General features: G+C 36.5%; 1 protein-coding gene and 1 long non-coding RNA gene across 2 annotated transcripts in view; one reads left to right on the top strand and one right to left on the bottom strand.

The window, feature by feature from the left end:
- Window positions 1-2,852: 2,852 nt before the first annotated feature.
- On the top strand, window positions 2,853-5,248 carry LOC137018797 (uncharacterized). The gene is made up of 3 exons (XR_010894944.1): window positions 2,853-2,922; window positions 3,007-3,132; window positions 5,165-5,248. It is a non-coding gene; the product is annotated as an uncharacterized lncRNA (long non-coding RNA).
- Window positions 5,249-11,463: 6,215 nt separating this feature from the next.
- cnih3 (cornichon family AMPA receptor auxiliary protein 3) overlaps window positions 11,464-18,923 on the bottom strand; it is a 31,760-nt gene continuing 24,300 nt past the window's right edge. The window contains exons 4-6 of the mRNA XM_067383135.1: window positions 13,584-13,696; window positions 11,667-11,810; window positions 11,464-11,565 (exon numbers count right to left, since the gene is read on the bottom strand). Of these exons, the coding sequence (XP_067239236.1) occupies window positions 11,526-11,565; window positions 11,667-11,810; window positions 13,584-13,696 (297 nt within the window). The 3' untranslated portion in view covers window positions 11,464-11,525. The remainder of the gene's footprint in view (window positions 11,566-11,666; window positions 11,811-13,583; window positions 13,697-18,923) is intronic.

The following is an 18,923-nucleotide window of genomic DNA, read 5'->3' as shown; positions in this document are numbered from 1 at the left end:
GGCCAAGCTTCATTCAGAGAGACAGATTTATAATGCTTCCTACATTTATGAACATTTACACCTTAATTAAAGCTTCCTTTGGACAAAATAAGAATAAAGCAAAAATATTATTATCAATATCCACACATACATTATCCAGACGCTAGTCCACACGTACGTTATCCAGACGTTTATCCACACGTACGTTATCCAGGCGTTTATCCACACGTACGTTATCCAGACGTTTATCCACACGTACGTTATCCAGACGCAAAGTAAAAAATATACTTTCTCAACTACGTCGCCGCCATCGCCGCCGCGCACTTTGAGCGCAGCTCCAACACGTGACCGTGACGTCTAACGTCTCATATCTGACGTCTGACGCCTGAATACTATGGGATTTTGGCCAGACGGCTGGCGTGCGTATACACGTTAGTTCTCCTCTCAGTTTGCTTAGCAATCATCACATTTTGTTGAAGTCACCCCTCATAAATGAGGCGTTTAGCGCGGCGCGGAAGACGCGAATTCGCCTCATTCGCGCGTCTAGTTCGCGCGAATGACGCGAATTGAGCGTTTCGCGCGATACGCGCGAATGGTGCTTTTTGTGCATTTACGCGTTTGACGCGAATTCGCGTCTGACGCCCGAGTTGAAAAATTTGAACTTTGGCTTAAATTCGCGCCGCGTTAACCAATCAGGAGCCTGCTTGCTGCTGTGGTATGGCAAGCCAAAGTACTCACAAACGCCTGGTCGGACGACTGATTGCACACTGACGCGTCAAAAGCGCGCGTTTTGGCAGCAAAACGCGCGTCCTCGACGTGTGATTTGCGTTAAGAACGCGCGTTCTTAACGCGCGCTTTGGTATCATGGAAAACGCGCGTCAAGAACGCGCGTTTTTGTGTACCTAAACGCGCGTTCTCGACGTGTGATTTGCTATTAAAACGCGCGTTCTTGACGTGCGCTTTGGAGTGACAAAAAACGCGCGTTTTTGACGTGCGTTTATCATAACGAAAATGGGCGTCGAATACGTGCGTTTTGAGTCAGACAAAACGCTCGTTATGAACGTGTAAACAGGTAAACCAATCAGACAGTGCAAACGTGTGTTTGAAGTGTCCATCAGGCGAAAGAACAACGCGCTCTTTCCTTAGTGTTCTCAAAAGTGCACGTCGAAAGCGTGTGCTCACTCTTTAGGGCTTTAAGTCTGTTATAGGTTTAGGACAGCATTATCATTAAACTCAACCAAAACAACATGGAATTATCAAGGATAAATTTGGCAGATGATTATAATTGTTGAGTTATAATCCAGTATAATTAATATGAAATATGCATATAAAAATGCACAGCAAATTCATCAGTGTTAAATTTCAAGTGTTAAGCCAATTCAGAGTAAAGTGTTGAAGTTACAGTGTAAAATTTAGAGAAATTAACACTATCAGTGTTAAAAGCTTGTTTGCTTCAGTGTAATCACTGAGTTACAGGTATGCAACACCCCCCAGTGTTATTTGCAACATCCGGGCATTTATTCAGCGATCTCGCTGAAAGATTTTTCCAGACGCCATTTTCTCGTGCCATGCGGAGGATAATGAAAAACGACAACTGGTGAGTTAAAGCTACTTTAAAGTTTACGTTTAAGGGATACTTTATATCAACATTATTCATTTAGTGTTAGTTTTTAATATTTTTACATACGGGGATGTATTATAGCGCAAATTATTTATTTGTCCTTGTTCGTTACACAAGGCTCCATCTGAAGCGGTTTTAAATATTGCTCCAATCGGTTATAAATAAGAAGTGTCTCAAGGAAAATGTTTTACTCGGTGCTTGCATTGTATGGCTCTTTTTGTGCAAACATGAAGTTTATCGGAGTAGTTGATATGGTAACGTTAGGTGTGTCGAACATGCGTCCTGCAGGCAGAGCTTAACGTTAGCCCGCGGATCAGAGGCCTTTTCCAACGGCTCTGCCACTGAGGCGTCCAAGCCGGCCTGAGGGATGATTCCAACAATTATATAAAAATACAGTTATTGGAGACACAATTTTCTTTTTTGCTTTCATTTCGAGTTAGAGAGTTTTAGTGGGCTATTTCCGGGGGTTTTGTTTGTAATAATATCGCGCGCAATCTAACGTTATTCAGCAACGTCAACGTTAATCGCTTTTTATCATTGAAGATATGTGTCACAAACTAATAAAATACCTCTGATGGCGTTTACTTTATTTTAACAATACATTTGATGTACGTTCTCTTGTGTAGGAATCAACCGGATCACGAGACACTATACTTTTAATATTTTCTTCTTCAGGTAAGTAATTTGTTTTTTATCTGTAACGTTAAAGTTGTCATGAGGCTAACATAACCTTGTGAAGTTAGATATTTAATAATTGTGTCTTAAAGTCCTAAAAAGCAATATGATTAATATGAATTCTACATGTATTGTAAAAGTATTTATTGTATATATAAATCTTGTAAATATCTTTCATAAAAGGGATTTTTTTTTTTTTTTTTTTGGTAAGTGCATTTGTTAAACAGGGTAGAAAGATATTGCTGTCATCCTTAGAAGTTGACTGGTGATCACCCATCCACAATCCTTCCTGATGAATCACACACCATCCTCAGAGTGTTTCCAAGGCTGCTGGACACTAAAGATCTAGTAAGTATTGGCATCCTTTTTTTCAATTACAATTAATATCTCTGAGCTTAGTAGGCTATATGATTGTCAGAAATATGAATAAAAGTTTCTGTTTCTGTTGCTGCAGATAGCACAAGGTTTTAGCCTCCTCTTTGGTCCACAAACAGCTGTCAAACTGCTGGAGAAGTGGCCTACATTCTATAAGGAAAAGGTGATCAGAGAAGCAGATAACCTTGACCTTACTACCACCTCAGTGCTCCAGAGTTTGCTGAAGCCTGCCAGGAATCAGTACCATGATGAATCTTCAGAGGATCACCCAGGTATTCATTTCACAGCACTCATGTGACAACAACACAAAAAGGGTCGGGAAAAAAAATCACTTTTTTTGTTTTTGTTTCTTTTAGAGTGGGACAGTGATATGACATATTTTCTGCTGCTTCTGCATATCCTGCCACCACAACCTTTAAAAAAGGAAAAAACTGAAGATCAGCACAGCTCAGTCCATGGACCATCTAGCTGTATTTCACAAGGTATGTGCCAGGCTACAGTTTGTGATTTTTAGTGGGTAGCAAAAACTACATTGTTTCCATGGAGCACTGAAAAGCATTAAAAGTCATTAAATGGATTTCACGGAAAAAAAAAGGGCCTTAAAATTAATGACTTTTAATTCTATTTAAAGGGTTAGTTTGCTCAAAAATAAAAATAATGTAATTTATTACTCACCCTTATATCGTTCCACACCCATAAGACCATCGTTCATATTTTTGATGAAATCTGATGGCTCAGTGAGGCCTCTATTGAGAGCAAAGCCACTGAACCTCTCAAGATCCATAAAGGTACTAAAAACATAATTAAAACAGTTAATGTGACTACAGTGGTTCTACCTTAATATTATAAAGCGACGAGATTACTTTTGTGCACCAAAAAAACAAAATAACGTCTGTGACGAGCAGGGTGGGACATTTTACAAAAGTAACGGATGACTGCCGCCCACACAAACATAATAAAACATAACTTAAAGTCCAGACCTAGGAGCTCCTCGGTGAGAGATAAGAGACAGTTGCAACGCGCAGCTGACGCTCAATATCACTCACGTCACCAGCCTCGCGTCGTTCCCTCAGGCTGCTTGTCACAATGACTTTTCAACAATATCTAGCGATGGCCAATTTCAAAACACTGCTTCGAAGCTTTTGTTTCAAATCAGTGGTTCGGATCGCATGGTTTGGATCGAAAAAAAGATTCAAAGCAGTGCTTCAAAATCAACCATCTCTAGATATTGTTGAAAAGGTTTTTTTTGTTTGTTTTTTTTGGTGCACAAAAAGTATATTCGTCGCTTTATAATATTAAGGTAGAACCACTGTACTCACATGAACTGTTTTAAATATGTTTTTAGTATCTTTCTGAATCTTGAGAAGTTCAGTGGCTTTGCTCTCAATGGAGGCCTCACGGAGCCATCGGATTTCATCAAAAATAACTTAAAAATAACTTATTTTTAACACACAAAATAACTTTGTTTCGAAGATGAACGAAAGTCTTACTGTGTAGAACGACATGAGGCTGAGTAATAAATGATATTATTTTCATTTTTGGGCAAAGTAACACTTTAATTAGAATTAAAAAAAATAAGTCTCTTCTGTTCACTAATAGAGCTGGGTATCTTTTGAATTTTATCGATTCTGATTCTGATTGGCATTAAAGGGTTAGTTCACCCAAAAATGAAAATAATGTCATTTATTACTCACCCTCATGCCATTCCACACCCGTAAGACCTTCATTCATCTTCGGAACACAAATTAAGATATTTTTGATGAAATCCGATGGCTCAGTGAGGCCTGCATAGCCAGCAATGACATTTCCTCTCTCAAGATCCATTTATGTACTAAAAACATATTTAAATCAGTTCATGTGAGTACAGTGGTTCAATATTAATATTATAAAGCGACGAGAATATTTTTGGTGCACCAAAAAAAAACAAAATAACGACTTATATAGTGATGGCCGATTTCAAAACACTGCTTCAGGAAGATTCGGAGCATAATGAAATAGCGTGTCGAATAAGCTGTTCAGAGCGGCAAAGTCATGTGATTTCAGCCGTTTGACATGCGATCCGAATCATGATTCGACACGCTGATTCATTATGCTCTGAATCTTCCTGAAGCAGTGTTTTGAAATCGGCCATCACTATATAAGTTATTTTGTTTTTTTTGGTGCACCAAAAATATTCTCGTCGCTTTATAATATTAATATTGAACCACTGTACTCACATTAACTTATTTAAATATGTTTTTAGTGCATTAATGGATCTTGAGAGAGGAAATGTAATTGCTGGCTATGCAGGCCTCACGGAGCCATCGGATTTCAACTAAAATATCTTAATTTGTGTTCCGAAGATTAATGAAGGTCTTACGGGTGTGGAACGACATGAGGGTGAGTAATAAATTATTTTCATTTTTGGGTGAACTAACCCTTCAAAGAGCATTAAATTAGATTTAATTATACTTGCAGAAAACCTAAACTAGTAAGAATAGTACTATGTAAATTGATATATAATTTTTCCCACAGTCAATCAGCTGCGTTGAAGAACACTTGGAGAAACTGGAGGGACATCGGCAGCCATATCTCCTTGCCTCAGGAACTCACAAGTGGGCCATCAGCAATTATTACTACATTGTGATTGACAAGATGCTCATTCCATGTCAGGGAACCACGTCGTTGGCAGCCTTTGAACTATTTAGAACACTTCGTTTTCAGTGTAAGCTTTAATGATGCTCTCAGCAACATGTACACATCCCTCCAGACAGTATAGATGTTGACACCACTGAAGAAAGTCCAAAGGTGAAGGAACTGAGAGCCAAGCTCATGAACAGGAACTAAGAGTCAGTGAACAATGTTTAAGTGTTATGTTTGCGGAGTATTGCATAATGCACCTGTCATGTTATGTGAAGCTTTTGATGATACTTGAAGCTCTTCGATTTTTGATTGTTTTATGCTTACAGACTGTTTTATATTGTACCAAACGGCTGCATCATAGACTGCAAACAGCAGGTATGAGCTTGTTTTATGAAGTTTAATGTTGAACAAGGTCATTGTACAGGGTATTTTGAGTGCCCTGTCCCTGGCTTAAATGAAATGTGAAGCCCTGTTAAAAGAAAAATAATAAAATCTATTCATTGCAGCACTTTATGGTCTGATTATTGGGATGGTAACACTTATAGATGGTAACTGTTGTAACTATAGTGTAAATCCTAGGGGTCTATGTAAATACTCAACATTAATTTAGTTTAAAATTTGCTTGAACGTTGGTTAAGTGTTGACCAGGTCATCAAGTTAACTTTGAACTCCAACGTTGGTGTTCTGATCATCCATTGTGGTGTTAAAATTTTACACTATAAGAGTTTGTTAGTTAACACTGTCACAGTTTTAATAATGTTAACTCTTTTAAAAGTGTTAATTTAACACTTTGCCAGTGGTTCCCATATATACTCTGGGTAAGTGTTAATTTTAACTCTGAGGGAGTTAAATTCACTCTTTAAAATTTGCAGTGATGTAAAACTATTATTTAAAATAGCCGTGGGGGATGACAGGATAAATAGTATACCTTCGATCAAGGCCAAAACTTTGTAAGTTTGTAAGGAGCCAATAAAATACTACACCACATGTATGATCATCTTGGCTATATATTACGGTGGCGTATTGCCTCATACATAATATTTTTTCCACTCAATTATGTCGTTAAGACATCTTTTTCTCATAATAACGAGATGTTATGTCGTTAAAACGACATATTTTGTAGGCATATATGACGTGAACATATAGGCTACCTTTATCTGATCTATAATAGAGAATTTATCCTAGATCAGTGCCTTTATCACACTTCCGCACTCGAAAAGCATAAGCAAATATAGTGTAAAATACATTTCGATGCCTGTATCGATGGCAATGCCCATAGAATAATGAACACAATATTATAGCCTATGCAGTTTCTAGCCTAATAAAAGAGAAAAAAAATATCATTGGTGTTTCAGTCGCATTTTATTATAGGCCTATTCAAAAATAATATAGCTAAAATACCGGTAAACAGGCCTGACACTACGGATACAACAATAATGCTATATTGTCATTGACCTATTTATCAAAATAAAACTGATAAATGAAAGTGGAGACAATAGCCTACCTCCAAAAATATCTACATTACTTTTCCAACATTTGTGTCATTATTCTTAAAAGGTTTATTGGCCTCGATGAGTCTGAGACTCCCGGTCAGAGATTGTGTCTCAGACGGCATTAAATAATTCGTGAATATTTGTAAATATTCGTGGCTCAAACAGCTGGAAAAATGACTGTGGCTATACTGCAGTTCTGTGGGTGTTTTGTCTAGGCAAGGATATTATCCTTGCCTATAGTTAACTAAAAAAAAAAAAAAACTATTCAAAACATTTATGCTAATCGAAATAAACCTGAAATTTAAGAAAATATAGCCTAAATATTAGTTAAAAATTTAAATATAATTTCCTTTCTCCCCCCTGAGGCGATCCTTTCATTAACCGACAAGATTATGTTAAATTAGAATTAAACGAAATTAGAATGAGGAAAAAAATCCCAGGGTTCAGTTTTAGCCTAGGCTATATAGAAGAAACAACAAAACAGGAGGATTCATTGCATCGCATGCAGCGCTTCTGTGAACGGAGAAGAAACGAGATAAAATCTTATAAAAGGAATAAATAGCTTCTTCCTATATAGCTAGGCATACACAAAATATATTAAACCTAAATAATTAACATATTAAGAAAATGAAAGAAAAAAAGTACAAGTACAAAGTTTCGACAAGTAGACCATCTAATATGCTGAGTTTCCATTCATTTTTGAGAAGTTCACGAAAAGGCATTGCTTGTCTTTATTTTTCAAGCAATGTTTTATTGTGTGAGTACAAATAATAGTTACAATAATAGTTATACCTACACAGATTGGAATGGTATTACTCTTATGACCATAAATGTCTGAGTATTTTAAGTTGTTTACGCTTTTATAAAAAAAAAAAAATCAAGTGAACGCGCCGGCGCCATAGACTATCAGTTTTAGTAGCTAGCCTACTATAACTTGACTTCACAGCCTGTTTATTGTCAAAACAAAATACAGTCAACCAAATACAGAAAAAGTTCCACTGCTCATTTTAAATATCTGTGTACAATCAGAGAGTTTAAATAATAAATAGGCTATAGGCTATAGCATCTAAATACTAGTGCATATGGAAAATATATATTATATTTTTCATTATTGTTCTGTTTTTCTGAATACCATTAAATTGAAAAGATTTGTAGGGGAACTAAAAATACCTAAGTAGTGGTGCCCCCCTATGGGATTAAATGCCCCTATGCCAACCTGAAGCCGGGATAGCCGGTGAAAACGAAATTTTACAAAAAAATACGATAAACATGTATTTTAAGCTATTTTCACAACAAATCCTTTAAATTGTTCTATACAAAATATAAGTATTAAATAAACATAAATTATATTGTCATTCGTTACCTACAAACAATATTTTAAAGCCTAAACTACTAAATTTTGTTATACATCCAAGTTAATTTGCACAAAGGCAGAGTTTAAAAAATAATAATAGTGTTTAAAAGATTACATGTATTGGAAAAAATATTAAAAAAGAAAATAATAGCTACATATTGCCAATCTAGACAAATACAAAATAGCCTAAAGTTTGTCGATATTCTTATTGAATATTCATGAATAATACCAGGTAATTTAGAATGATTATAATTCATATTTCATTCCCCTAATATTGAAATAATCGGCCCTGTTCCAAACATGTTTTTGCGCATCTGAAGGGTGTGGTTTTGGGACATGAAAGCATTGTTTAACAACATAATAGGCGTAAATATATTTTAACGTCCAAGTGCTAAAAAACAATTGGATTTGTGCCGAATGAGAGCCCAACAGTTTCGATTTAAATAATATTTTAAGCTTTAAAATAAATATTGTTTGTAATGAATGCTATAATTTGTTTATGATTATTTTATACTTTTTATAACTATTCTCATTATGAATACCATTATAGATTTGTTGTGGAAATAGCCTAAAATACATGTTTAAAGCTTAATGCTTGTGTAATGTGTGACATAGAAGACCAAACTCAGTAAACACCATACTAAACCATACTATGTACAGCAAAGATATGAACGCAGTTCGTTTAATTAAGTGTTTTTCTCTTATAGAAAACCGTTATAAAGAAAAAGCTTAAGGTCTCTTAATGTAGCCTACTAAGTGATAGGCTATTAAAATATCAAATTCTGCACGAATACATTTTTCTGTGTAGTACCTATGCTTTCTTAGTAGGCTACAGCGTTTAATATAAGCTATGTCTACACATTTTCTGGACATCGCTCATTGTTTCTACCTTAATAGACTACATTGTTTAAATTAATGTTAGCTAACTACATATAGCCTATGTATGTAGGCTATATATGTCTGAAATTAGGCCATAACTTGTACAGTCACCTTTGATAACAGATTATGTACTCCAAATTGTAATGTTAAAGCATTTCCTATAAAGCTGCTTAAAACTATAGGACTGAGTATTGTGAAAAGCGCTAAACAAAATAAATGTAAATCGAACTGATATAGGCTATGAGCTCTATAGATCAGATAAAGGTATAAAGGTATTTTTCGTACACGTACAAAATATGTCGTTTTAACGACATAACATCTCGTTATTATGAGAAAAAGATGTAAAGATGTCTTAACGACATAATTGAGTGGAAAACATATTATGTATGAGGCAATACGCCACCGTAATATATAGCCAAGATGATCATACATGTGGTGTAGTATTTTATTGGCTCCTTACAAACTTACAAAGTTTTGGCCTTGATCGAAGGTATATTTATCCTGTCATCCCCCACGGCTATTTTAAATAATAGTTTTACATTTTTATATGCATATTTCATATTAATTATACTGGATTATAACTCAACAATTATAATCATCTGCCAAATTTATCCTTGATAATTCCATGTTGTTTTGGTTGAGTTTAATGATAATGCTGTCCTAAACCTATAACAGACTCAAAGCCCTAAAGAGAGAGCACACGCTTTCGACGTGCACTTTTGAGAACACTAAGGAAAGAGCGCGTTCTCTTCGCCTGATGGACACTTCAAACACACGTTTGCACTGTCTGTTTGGTTTACCTGTTTACACGTTCATAACGAGCGTTTTGTCTGACTCAAAACGCACGTATTCGACGCCCATTTTCGTTATGATAAACGCACGTCAAAAACGCGCGTTTTTTGTCACTCCAAAGCGCACGTCAAGAACGCGCGTTTTAATAGCAAATCACACGTTGAGAACGCGCGTTTAGGTACACAAAAACGCGCGTTCTTGACGCGCGTTTTCCATGATACCAAAGCGCGCGTTAAAAACGCGCGTTCTTAACGCAAATCACACGTCGAGGACGCGCGTTTTGCTGCCAAAACGCGCGCTTTTGACGCGTCCGTGTGCAATCAGACGTCCGACCAGGCGTTTGTGAGTACTTTGGCTTGCCATACTGTGGCGGCAGGCCCGCCCGGAGTCACTCATTCAAAATGGAGGAACGACTGATATTATCAGTGAGCAGTCACCCAGAGATTTATGACACAAGTTCATACTTCAGACAGGAATAAAAAGGAGCTCGCTTGGAAGAGTGTCGGTGAGGAGATTGGGCTACCTGGGCTCACTTTTGAGTCACGTACACGTTTATCGACCCGCGGCCTTCAAATGCATTCAAAATGTTCAAGCGGCAAACTAGACGCGAATTTGACGCTCTATTCGCGTTTGGTGTGAACGCAGCATAAGAGTTTCCCTTTAAAACACAAATTTATGGGAGGAGGGAATGTTAATAAATCATGCAAGGTGATTTATTAAAGTTTGCGCTAGTCAATTTATTGGTATTTGCGCCATTATTTACCGCCCCCAAAAAAGCATGTCTTAAACCAGACGCTAATTTGCTCTGTTCTTGCTAGATTGTGTGGAAAATGGCTTTGTTGTTCTTTAATTTGCATGTGCAGAAATTTCCACTACCACTGGTGCTTTTTTGGAATTGGCTCTCATGCTAGTTTGCCCTGTTAAGCAAAAATAGCCCATAATATTTATAATATTAACATAAGTATTGTGGCTATACTACACTGTGCTTGTGGCTATAAACTTTGTGTGGTTTAACATTTATTGTGTGGCCTATTTAACTTCCATTCCTTCCAACTTCCAAGAATTAGAAATGATTTTCTGTGGTAATCAACATTATGTCACAAATGCTGTTGATTTATTTTAACTTATACTGAACATTCAGTTACACTTTATTTTAACAACATGTTACAGTACTTACTACAGGGTTAGGATTTGGAATGGGGTTTGGTTTAGGGTTAGTTGCATGTAAACATAATGTAACATATGTAACAAGGACATTGTAAAATAAAGTGTTACCAAACATTTCTTTAAGAAAGTAGCAATAAAAAGCGAGCAGTTAGAGGAAAGGTCAAGATTCCCAAGATGGCAAGACCATTGTGAAGAAAAGCACCAAAACCATCACTCCTCAAAGATTGAGTGCATACCAATAGATGCTGGGGAAAAAGGAAGTAAAACGACTGTATTTGCCCTAGAATTTCAATTCCAGAAGCAAACAGCATTAAATAATAGAGAATTTGGCTGATACACAAGAACTGCCTTTGATCTGACAAAAGGTCATAAGGCCTGTTCGCTCGAAGGGTGAACCTTTATAGAATATGTGCATTTTATGTGTGTATATTAACATTTAATGTGACATGATCTAGTGTGGAGGAAAAAAGAATCAGGAATTCTGCCCAAAGGCATGTTGCTGGCATCCTTGTCAGTTTAAATGCTTGTTTAGGTATACATCTCTGCTATGCTATAGTCTTGATATAGCTTATACTATAGCAAAGACACACACTAAAAAGCATATTTGGCTGTAAAAAACAAACAAAAAAACAATTAGTGAAGATTTTGCACAGAACCCCATTAGCAAACAATAAAGTTTGGTTGAGACAGCTTCTGGATATCTACTCACCAATAGAGATAGTAGAAGAACGAAAGGACGAAGAAGGACATCTTGCACCAGGCTTCTTTTTGGCAGAATTTGAGCGTGTCTCCGTTCATGACGGACGCTGGATCATAGAGAAGCTCCTTAGTGTCTGTGGGGCTGTGGAAGTACCTGCCGAAAATGGGAAAAAACACAAGGCGGGTAGTGCTTCTTGAAAAATTATGTGAACCTTTGTTTTGTTGTCTGTTTTTATTTTTTAATGTCTAATGCAAAGTTTTGTTTTATTCTATTTCTGTCAATGTAGGCAGTTCTTAGAGAGGAAAGATGAGGAAAAACGCCACCCCTGGTGTAATAATTCTATTAGGTGACTCAAAAACAAGAAGTGGAGGCTTTAAGTGCATTAGGAAGAAAAACATGGAAGAATTGGAGCAAAACGAAGGGAAAAAGAGAGAGTGCACTGGGTAGCAGAATCATTGGATCAGTGAAAAAAGGTAGTTTGATTTTATTGATAATTATTGATGGTAAACTCAACCAGCTAATTAAATGTAACTTCATAACAATAATCAAATTAAGTTTAGTGTTTCACCATTTATCAATCTGCAAAAGAAATAAAAACTTTTGACACGTTTCATGAGTTTTCGAGCATGTTTAGGCCCTCAAAAATGTGATTCATTTCGGAGAAGAAGAGTAGGCCTAATAGAGTCCTCACACCATCGGTGCTCGGGCCCCAAAGAGAATGATCTCTCATATTCTGAGGACTGTGGCAGTAATTGACAATAGATCTGAACATTTTGTAACAAACCCTGAAGAAATATTAAGCGCTCCACTGCAAAGTGACTGAAACTAATTTTATCCAAGTTATGAATTTCCAAGTTGTTTCACTGTGTGATGAAACATTCAGTCTCTTATTATTCATCCAAAAAATGAAAAAGACTAATGCGCAATGACAAGATTAGGAACACACTGTACATTTAGTGCCAAGGAGCTTTAATGTAGGATAATTAGGAATGAAATTGATCTGAAATATTGATAATTCCACTACTGATGCTGTATCAAAAGAGGATCAGTCCTCACATAAAAATATAGAATTTTTGGTAACATTTTAGTAAAGGGAACACATATAAACTATTAAAGGATTAGTCCACTTTAAATACAAATTTCCTGATAATTTACTCACCCCTATGTCATCCAAGATGTTCATGTCTTTCTTTCGTCAGTCGTAAAGAAATTAAGGTTTTTGATGAAAACATTCCAGGATTATTCTCCTTATAGTGGACTTCAATGGCCTCCAGACGGTTGAAGGCTAAAATTACAGTTTCAGTGCAGCTTCAAAGGGCTTTAAATGATACCAGACGAGGAATAAGGGTCTTATCTAGCGAAATGATTGGTCATTTTTGAAAAAAATACAACTGTATATGCTTTATAAACACAAATTATCGCCTTGCACGTGATTCCGCTTTCTGTATTCTTCAAAACGCTTATGCTGTATGTCCTAATGCTTCTACTTACGGAACGAACGCAGTGCCAGTTTTGTTTTTTTCATAAGCAGAATAGGCCAATATTCTTGTAATATGCATGCTAATAAGGAACTAGTTAAAAGACCCTAAAATAAAGTGTTGCCAATTTTTTTCAATAACAATAATTTAGAATGAAAATTCCCACTTCTTCTTCTTTTTTTTTTTTAATAAACAGTCTTGTAGGATAATTACCCCTCAATATATAGCTCATCACTCAGTCACATAGAGCTGTTGATAATGGCTTTTTAATTTTAAATGGCTATAATTTTTATCCTTAAATATTCACAAAAAAATACATTGGTATAATAATATCAGAAGTATTGCTGTGATTTCCTATTTCCTATTTCACTGATATCTGACAGATAGCAGGAATATTATAGTCCTCATAGGCTGTTTAAGGGGAATAAAGGCTGGTTCAGGTGCTCACCTCCATGTGTTGTAGAAGAGTAGTGGGATATTCAGGCCTACAGTAAGCCACTCCTGTGCACACAGGAACATGATGCAGAAGAGTCCATGGATAGAGTATTCTGGAAGCACCAACTAGAGAGAACACAGATAAAGACTTAGTTCTTTAAAGCAGGGTCTGATTCATGCAGGTAGACCTATAGATTTGAAGTCTTTGATTCATTCTTAAAGGGATAGTTCACCCCAAAATTAAAATTGTGTCACTTAAAGGTGCCCCAGAACTTTTTTTAAAAAGATGTAATATAAGTTTAAGGTGTCCCCTGAATGTGTCTTTGAAGTTTCAGTTCAAAATACCCCATAGATTATTTTTAATTCATTTTTTTAACCCTTTGATGTGTACGATCACACCGGTGTGATCAGTCTTAGCTGCCCCAGGAGCGTACGATCACACCAGTGTGATTAGAACGTTCAGTGCATTACGTGATCAACTGCCAAATTCAAATGTGCGTGCGCGCTTTAACTGGCTCTAAACCAGAGACGGACGCGCGCAGCACTTTTCATATCACATATATGCAGTGTTTTCAACCAAATAATGTTCATTTCAGGTTTCAGACATTTAAATGCACATAAGTACTAATTAAACAATATATTTAGAGTTTGTAAAATACACAATGATGTCTATAGAAGCGGAAATAACAACCCTTTCCATTATAACTTGACAACACGTTTAATTCATATCAGATATACATCGTGAAAGTAACTTAAAAGCTTACTCTATTCTTCCCCAGTTCACCGGCACACTTACTTTCATGTATTTCGGGAGAAGTGGATAAATTCACGGCTTGTAAATCCAACAGATCCGATTCTCTGCACGGTGCAAACTAACATGGCGGCGCCCATCGCTCATATGGCTCAACTAACGTCATCATTATAAAGGTGTTTAAACAGCAAAACAGGGGCATCATTATAAATGAGCCGTTTCAGGGCTACTGGCCCTTTAATTCTCATGCTCCACGCCCACGGAGCTCGCGCTTGCCTTGAACAGTGCCTAAACAAAGTTCACACAGCTAATATAACCCTCAATTGGATCTTTACATAGTGTTCGTCATGCAGGTGGCATGCATGTGTCAGATTATGCGAGTATTATATTGTAATACTCACATAATCTAATATATACTGTTATATTGTTTACATTGATTCTGAATGAGTTTGAGGCTATGCTCCGTGGCTAATGGCTAATGCTACACTGTTGGAGAGATTTATAAAGAATGAAGTTGTGTTTATGCATTATACGGATTGCAAGTGTTTAATAATGAAAATAGCGACGGCTCTTGTCTCTGTGAATACAGTAAGAAACAGTGGTAACTTTAACCACATTTAACAGTACATTAGCAACATGCTAACGAAACATTTAGAAAGACAATTTACAAATATCACTAAAAATATCATGATATCATGGATCATGTCAGTTATTATTGCTCCATCTGCCATTTTTCGCTATTGTCCTTGCTTGCTTACCTAGTCTGATGATTCAGCTGTGCACATCCAGACGTTAATACTGGCTGCCCTTGTGTAATTCCTTTCATAATGTTGGGAACATGGGCTGGCATATATTGGGGCGTACACCCCGACTGTTACGTAACAGTCTGTGTTATCTTGAGATTCGCCTGTTCTTCGGAGGTCTTTTAAACAAATGAGATTTATATAAGAAGGAGGAAACAATGGAGTTTGAGACTCACTGTATGTCATTTCCATGTACTGAACTCTTGTTATTTGACAATGCCAAGATAAATTCAATTTTTAATTCGAGGGCACCTTTAAGAGTGACAAGGACATTAGGCCATGATTGAATGAAAGAATTGTCTTGAAAGTATTGTAATTTTGAATGAACTACCCCTTTAAGAAAGGAAGTGACTGTTATATTCACATTGTTACTCTGAAGAGATTTCAGAGATCAGTGAAAAATTGGATTTCTCTTATATAAGAAAGAGGGATACAACTGAAATTTTTTCATGGAAACTCTAAGGCAGAGTACTTGATGGAATCAATAAAAATCTAATGTGATCACTGGTGTTAGCATTGTGAGTTTGAGGACATGGTTTCTAGGTTATGTTAGTTCACCTTCAGCTGAGGAAGAACAGGACAATTTTTGGCAACACTGCTGTGCCAGTTTGCTGTAAATGGACAAGAAAGGGGACTCTTAGGGCAGTTACTTTGGACAGTACTTGAGGTTGCTACCAAAGATATCTAATACCCAACAAAATCCCCAAAACCATTGTGGAAGAGGTATATAGAAAGCCTGCAATATCGTAGCCATTAACTCCAGTTTATACCTGACTCAGCCTGAGGACTGGCTTCAGTGAATCATTTATCATTTAAGACACAACATCCTAAGGCACAAACCTTTCCTGTGGAGTCCACAGCAGGCTAAAGAAAATGTGGTTCAGGCCAACCTTTATGTAAGAGGGCTCATTAAAGTTTGACCTGTCCCAGCTATTTAACCTTATTAGTGCAAAAAAAGCCCCAAATATTCCATCATTATACAGAAATACCCTGGATATAAAAAGAAAATGATAAATGCTTTAGAGAAAATGTCTTGTCCTGTGTAATTCTTGTCTTTGTGCCATATTCTCATCCTTATAACAAGAGAAATATCAAAGTCAAGTCACCTTTATTAATATAGCTCTTTATAGAATAAAGTTCAATTCAGCTGTAAAGCAGCTATAAAAAGAAAATAGTAAACAGTCATTATTCAGTTGAAATCAGTTCTGTGTTGATTCAGTTCAGTTCAATAACTGTGTAAAGTTCATCAATTATGGAATGAGATCAATTCATCTATAAAGCAGCTCTGGAGAAAACAGCGATGTCATCATCCAGCTGCAGCTCAGTTCTTCCAATAATGTCAGTGCAGTCAGATCAATAATATTGTTAAATATTAAGTGGCCTCAACTAAGCAAGCCAGAGGCAACTGTGGCAAGGAGCCCCAACTCAATGGGTGACAGAAATGGAGGGGGGGGGGGTGAATTGGGGGGTCAATTCTCCTCTGGCTAGATGAACAAACATGGTGTTGTTCAATTCCAGGCTGCATCACAAGTCAGACTGTGGATTGATATCGTTCCAAATATTTCATCCAGTTACTTCTACTTGAAGATTGGGATATATACACCAGGATTTGGTGGGAGAGTTGTAGCTGGCTATAGGGTCTGTGCAGACATCTTGTCTGGTTCTCATGGTCTTCGCTGAAGGCCATTAAACAAAGACTTCAACATATTTTGCACAAATTCAAGTTATTATTCCAACCATTCCCTTAGTGTATCTGTTCGCTTCAAGCTGAGGCTCATGGGTAATTCCTTATCTGGATTTTAGCTGAATTGTGAACTGCCATTGGCAAAGCAAAGTTTCTCATCTAAAACTTCACTCTCCTCACTAGAATAAATGAATTCCTTGCCATCGCTCCACATGGGAGACTCAGAAGAGTTTGATGTTAGCCTGTTGTTACCGTAATGCAGTACTATAATAAGTATTCCAATTAGTCTAATCAGTTTTAGTCTTGAACAAAAATTTACATTCAAATTATTTATTCATCAGCATTCTCTCACCTTGTCCACCATCTTGGTTTTATTGTTTTTCCCACTGAGCTTGTTTCAGTTCATTTTGCATTCTGCATGAGTTATATTTGGGAAGTTGTCTTCTAATTTGGCTTTATTTATCTTATAAAGCAGCATAATTAATTACCTTTTGAAACAGCTTTTTTGAGCCTATGATGCCTTCAAATGATAGAGTCTGGAACAGAGCAACTGAGGGCAGAGATAAATTCTGGATAATCAAGTAAATATGGACTGGCAGCTGGGCCAGGAAGTGCCCATCTGGAAGATCAGTCTTTATCTGTTAGACTTGAGGGCTTCTGAACATCTGACTAACTTTAGGCACAATATTTTGTCCTTCATTTCAGTGGCATGAATAAACAACAACAAAAAACAGCAATTTTGGGGTGATTTTATGTGCGATATTTATATGACATTAACTTTTAATTAGCAGGCCAGCTGTGACACTTAATAATAATGTGTCTTAAATATAAAACTGCATAAATAAAGCCATATTGCGTCACCAATTTCAATACAAAGTAAATATATTCCTGTCTGAATGATTTCTTCTTCTTTAACAGTATTTCCTGTTAAAATAAAGGCATAATAAGATAATTTGGTAACATTTTACAATAAGGTCTCATTTGTTAACGCATTAACTAACTTTAACTAACAGTGTGCAATAACTTTTATGAATCTTTATTCATTGTTCATGTTAGTTCACAGTGCATTAACTAATGTTAACTAATGTACACATTTAACCATTCAGAAGGAGCTAGTTTCTCCTATACACCATTGCTATACCTATATATGTTAATTATGAGGCCTTGGTCAAGGACCACTCACACCAAAGTCCAGAAGCTTGAGTGCCTTAAGTATAACTTTTAAAGTTGCCTTCCCATGGGAATCACAAGAGCCTCTTCAGAATCATGTAACCTAATGAGAGGTCTACTGTAGCTGAGAGCTTTGTACTGTGGAGTGTCCTTCACATTCTCTCTTCCTCACTCGCTCTCTAACCCTCTGTTCCTATCAAACTCTCACCAGCCTGCTACTGCAGGTCTCTCCAATTAACATTACTTACCACTAATGACATGTCCCACAATTAGTGCAGAAGGGAGCAGGCACCTAACCTGTAGATATCTCTTTAATGAGGCAGTGTGTCTCGACAATGTATATATTAAGAATAAAGATAAAAAAGAAATGGGCAAGAGCAATTGATACAATTAGCGGTATTAACTTTGTGGTAAAGAAAAGACCACAAGTAGCCTATATAGGGGTTCGACATACAGTACTAGTAACCATAAATAAATTCATATATGTTCAGGATCCATTTCCTTTCACATTCACTTATTTCAATGACAAATCTGACTGTGCCCTCGGATTAGCAACAGCAAAATGTTCTCGGCCTTAGCAGATCAGAATAGCCGCTAGTCTCCAATTACTGTCTTTCTCTTTCAGCAGCAGCCAATAATTAACTGCAGCATAGAATTATACATATTTTCTCTTTAAAGAACACCTAACCCCATGAGACAGGATAGCATATGAAATGGCTCTCTATTAAACTATTCAGAATGTGATTATCACCATTTTGAATATTGGGGTATGGCACAGATGAAGATGACCTCAACCGTTTGAAAGGTATAATGTATATGAATAAAAAAATGAAAACACAAACAAAACAAACAAACAAACAAAAAAAACAATGGAAAAATTACCAGCAGAAATACTGTAATATCTGATGCACTTTAAGAGAGATTATATTTCTTTCTTTCTGTATT

This window comes from Chanodichthys erythropterus, chromosome 4, assembly GCF_024489055.1.
Source record: "Chanodichthys erythropterus isolate Z2021 chromosome 4, ASM2448905v1, whole genome shotgun sequence".
NCBI lineage: Eukaryota > Metazoa > Chordata > Actinopteri > Cypriniformes > Xenocyprididae > Chanodichthys > Chanodichthys erythropterus.
This window is presented reverse-complemented; position numbering and strand designations above follow the sequence as displayed.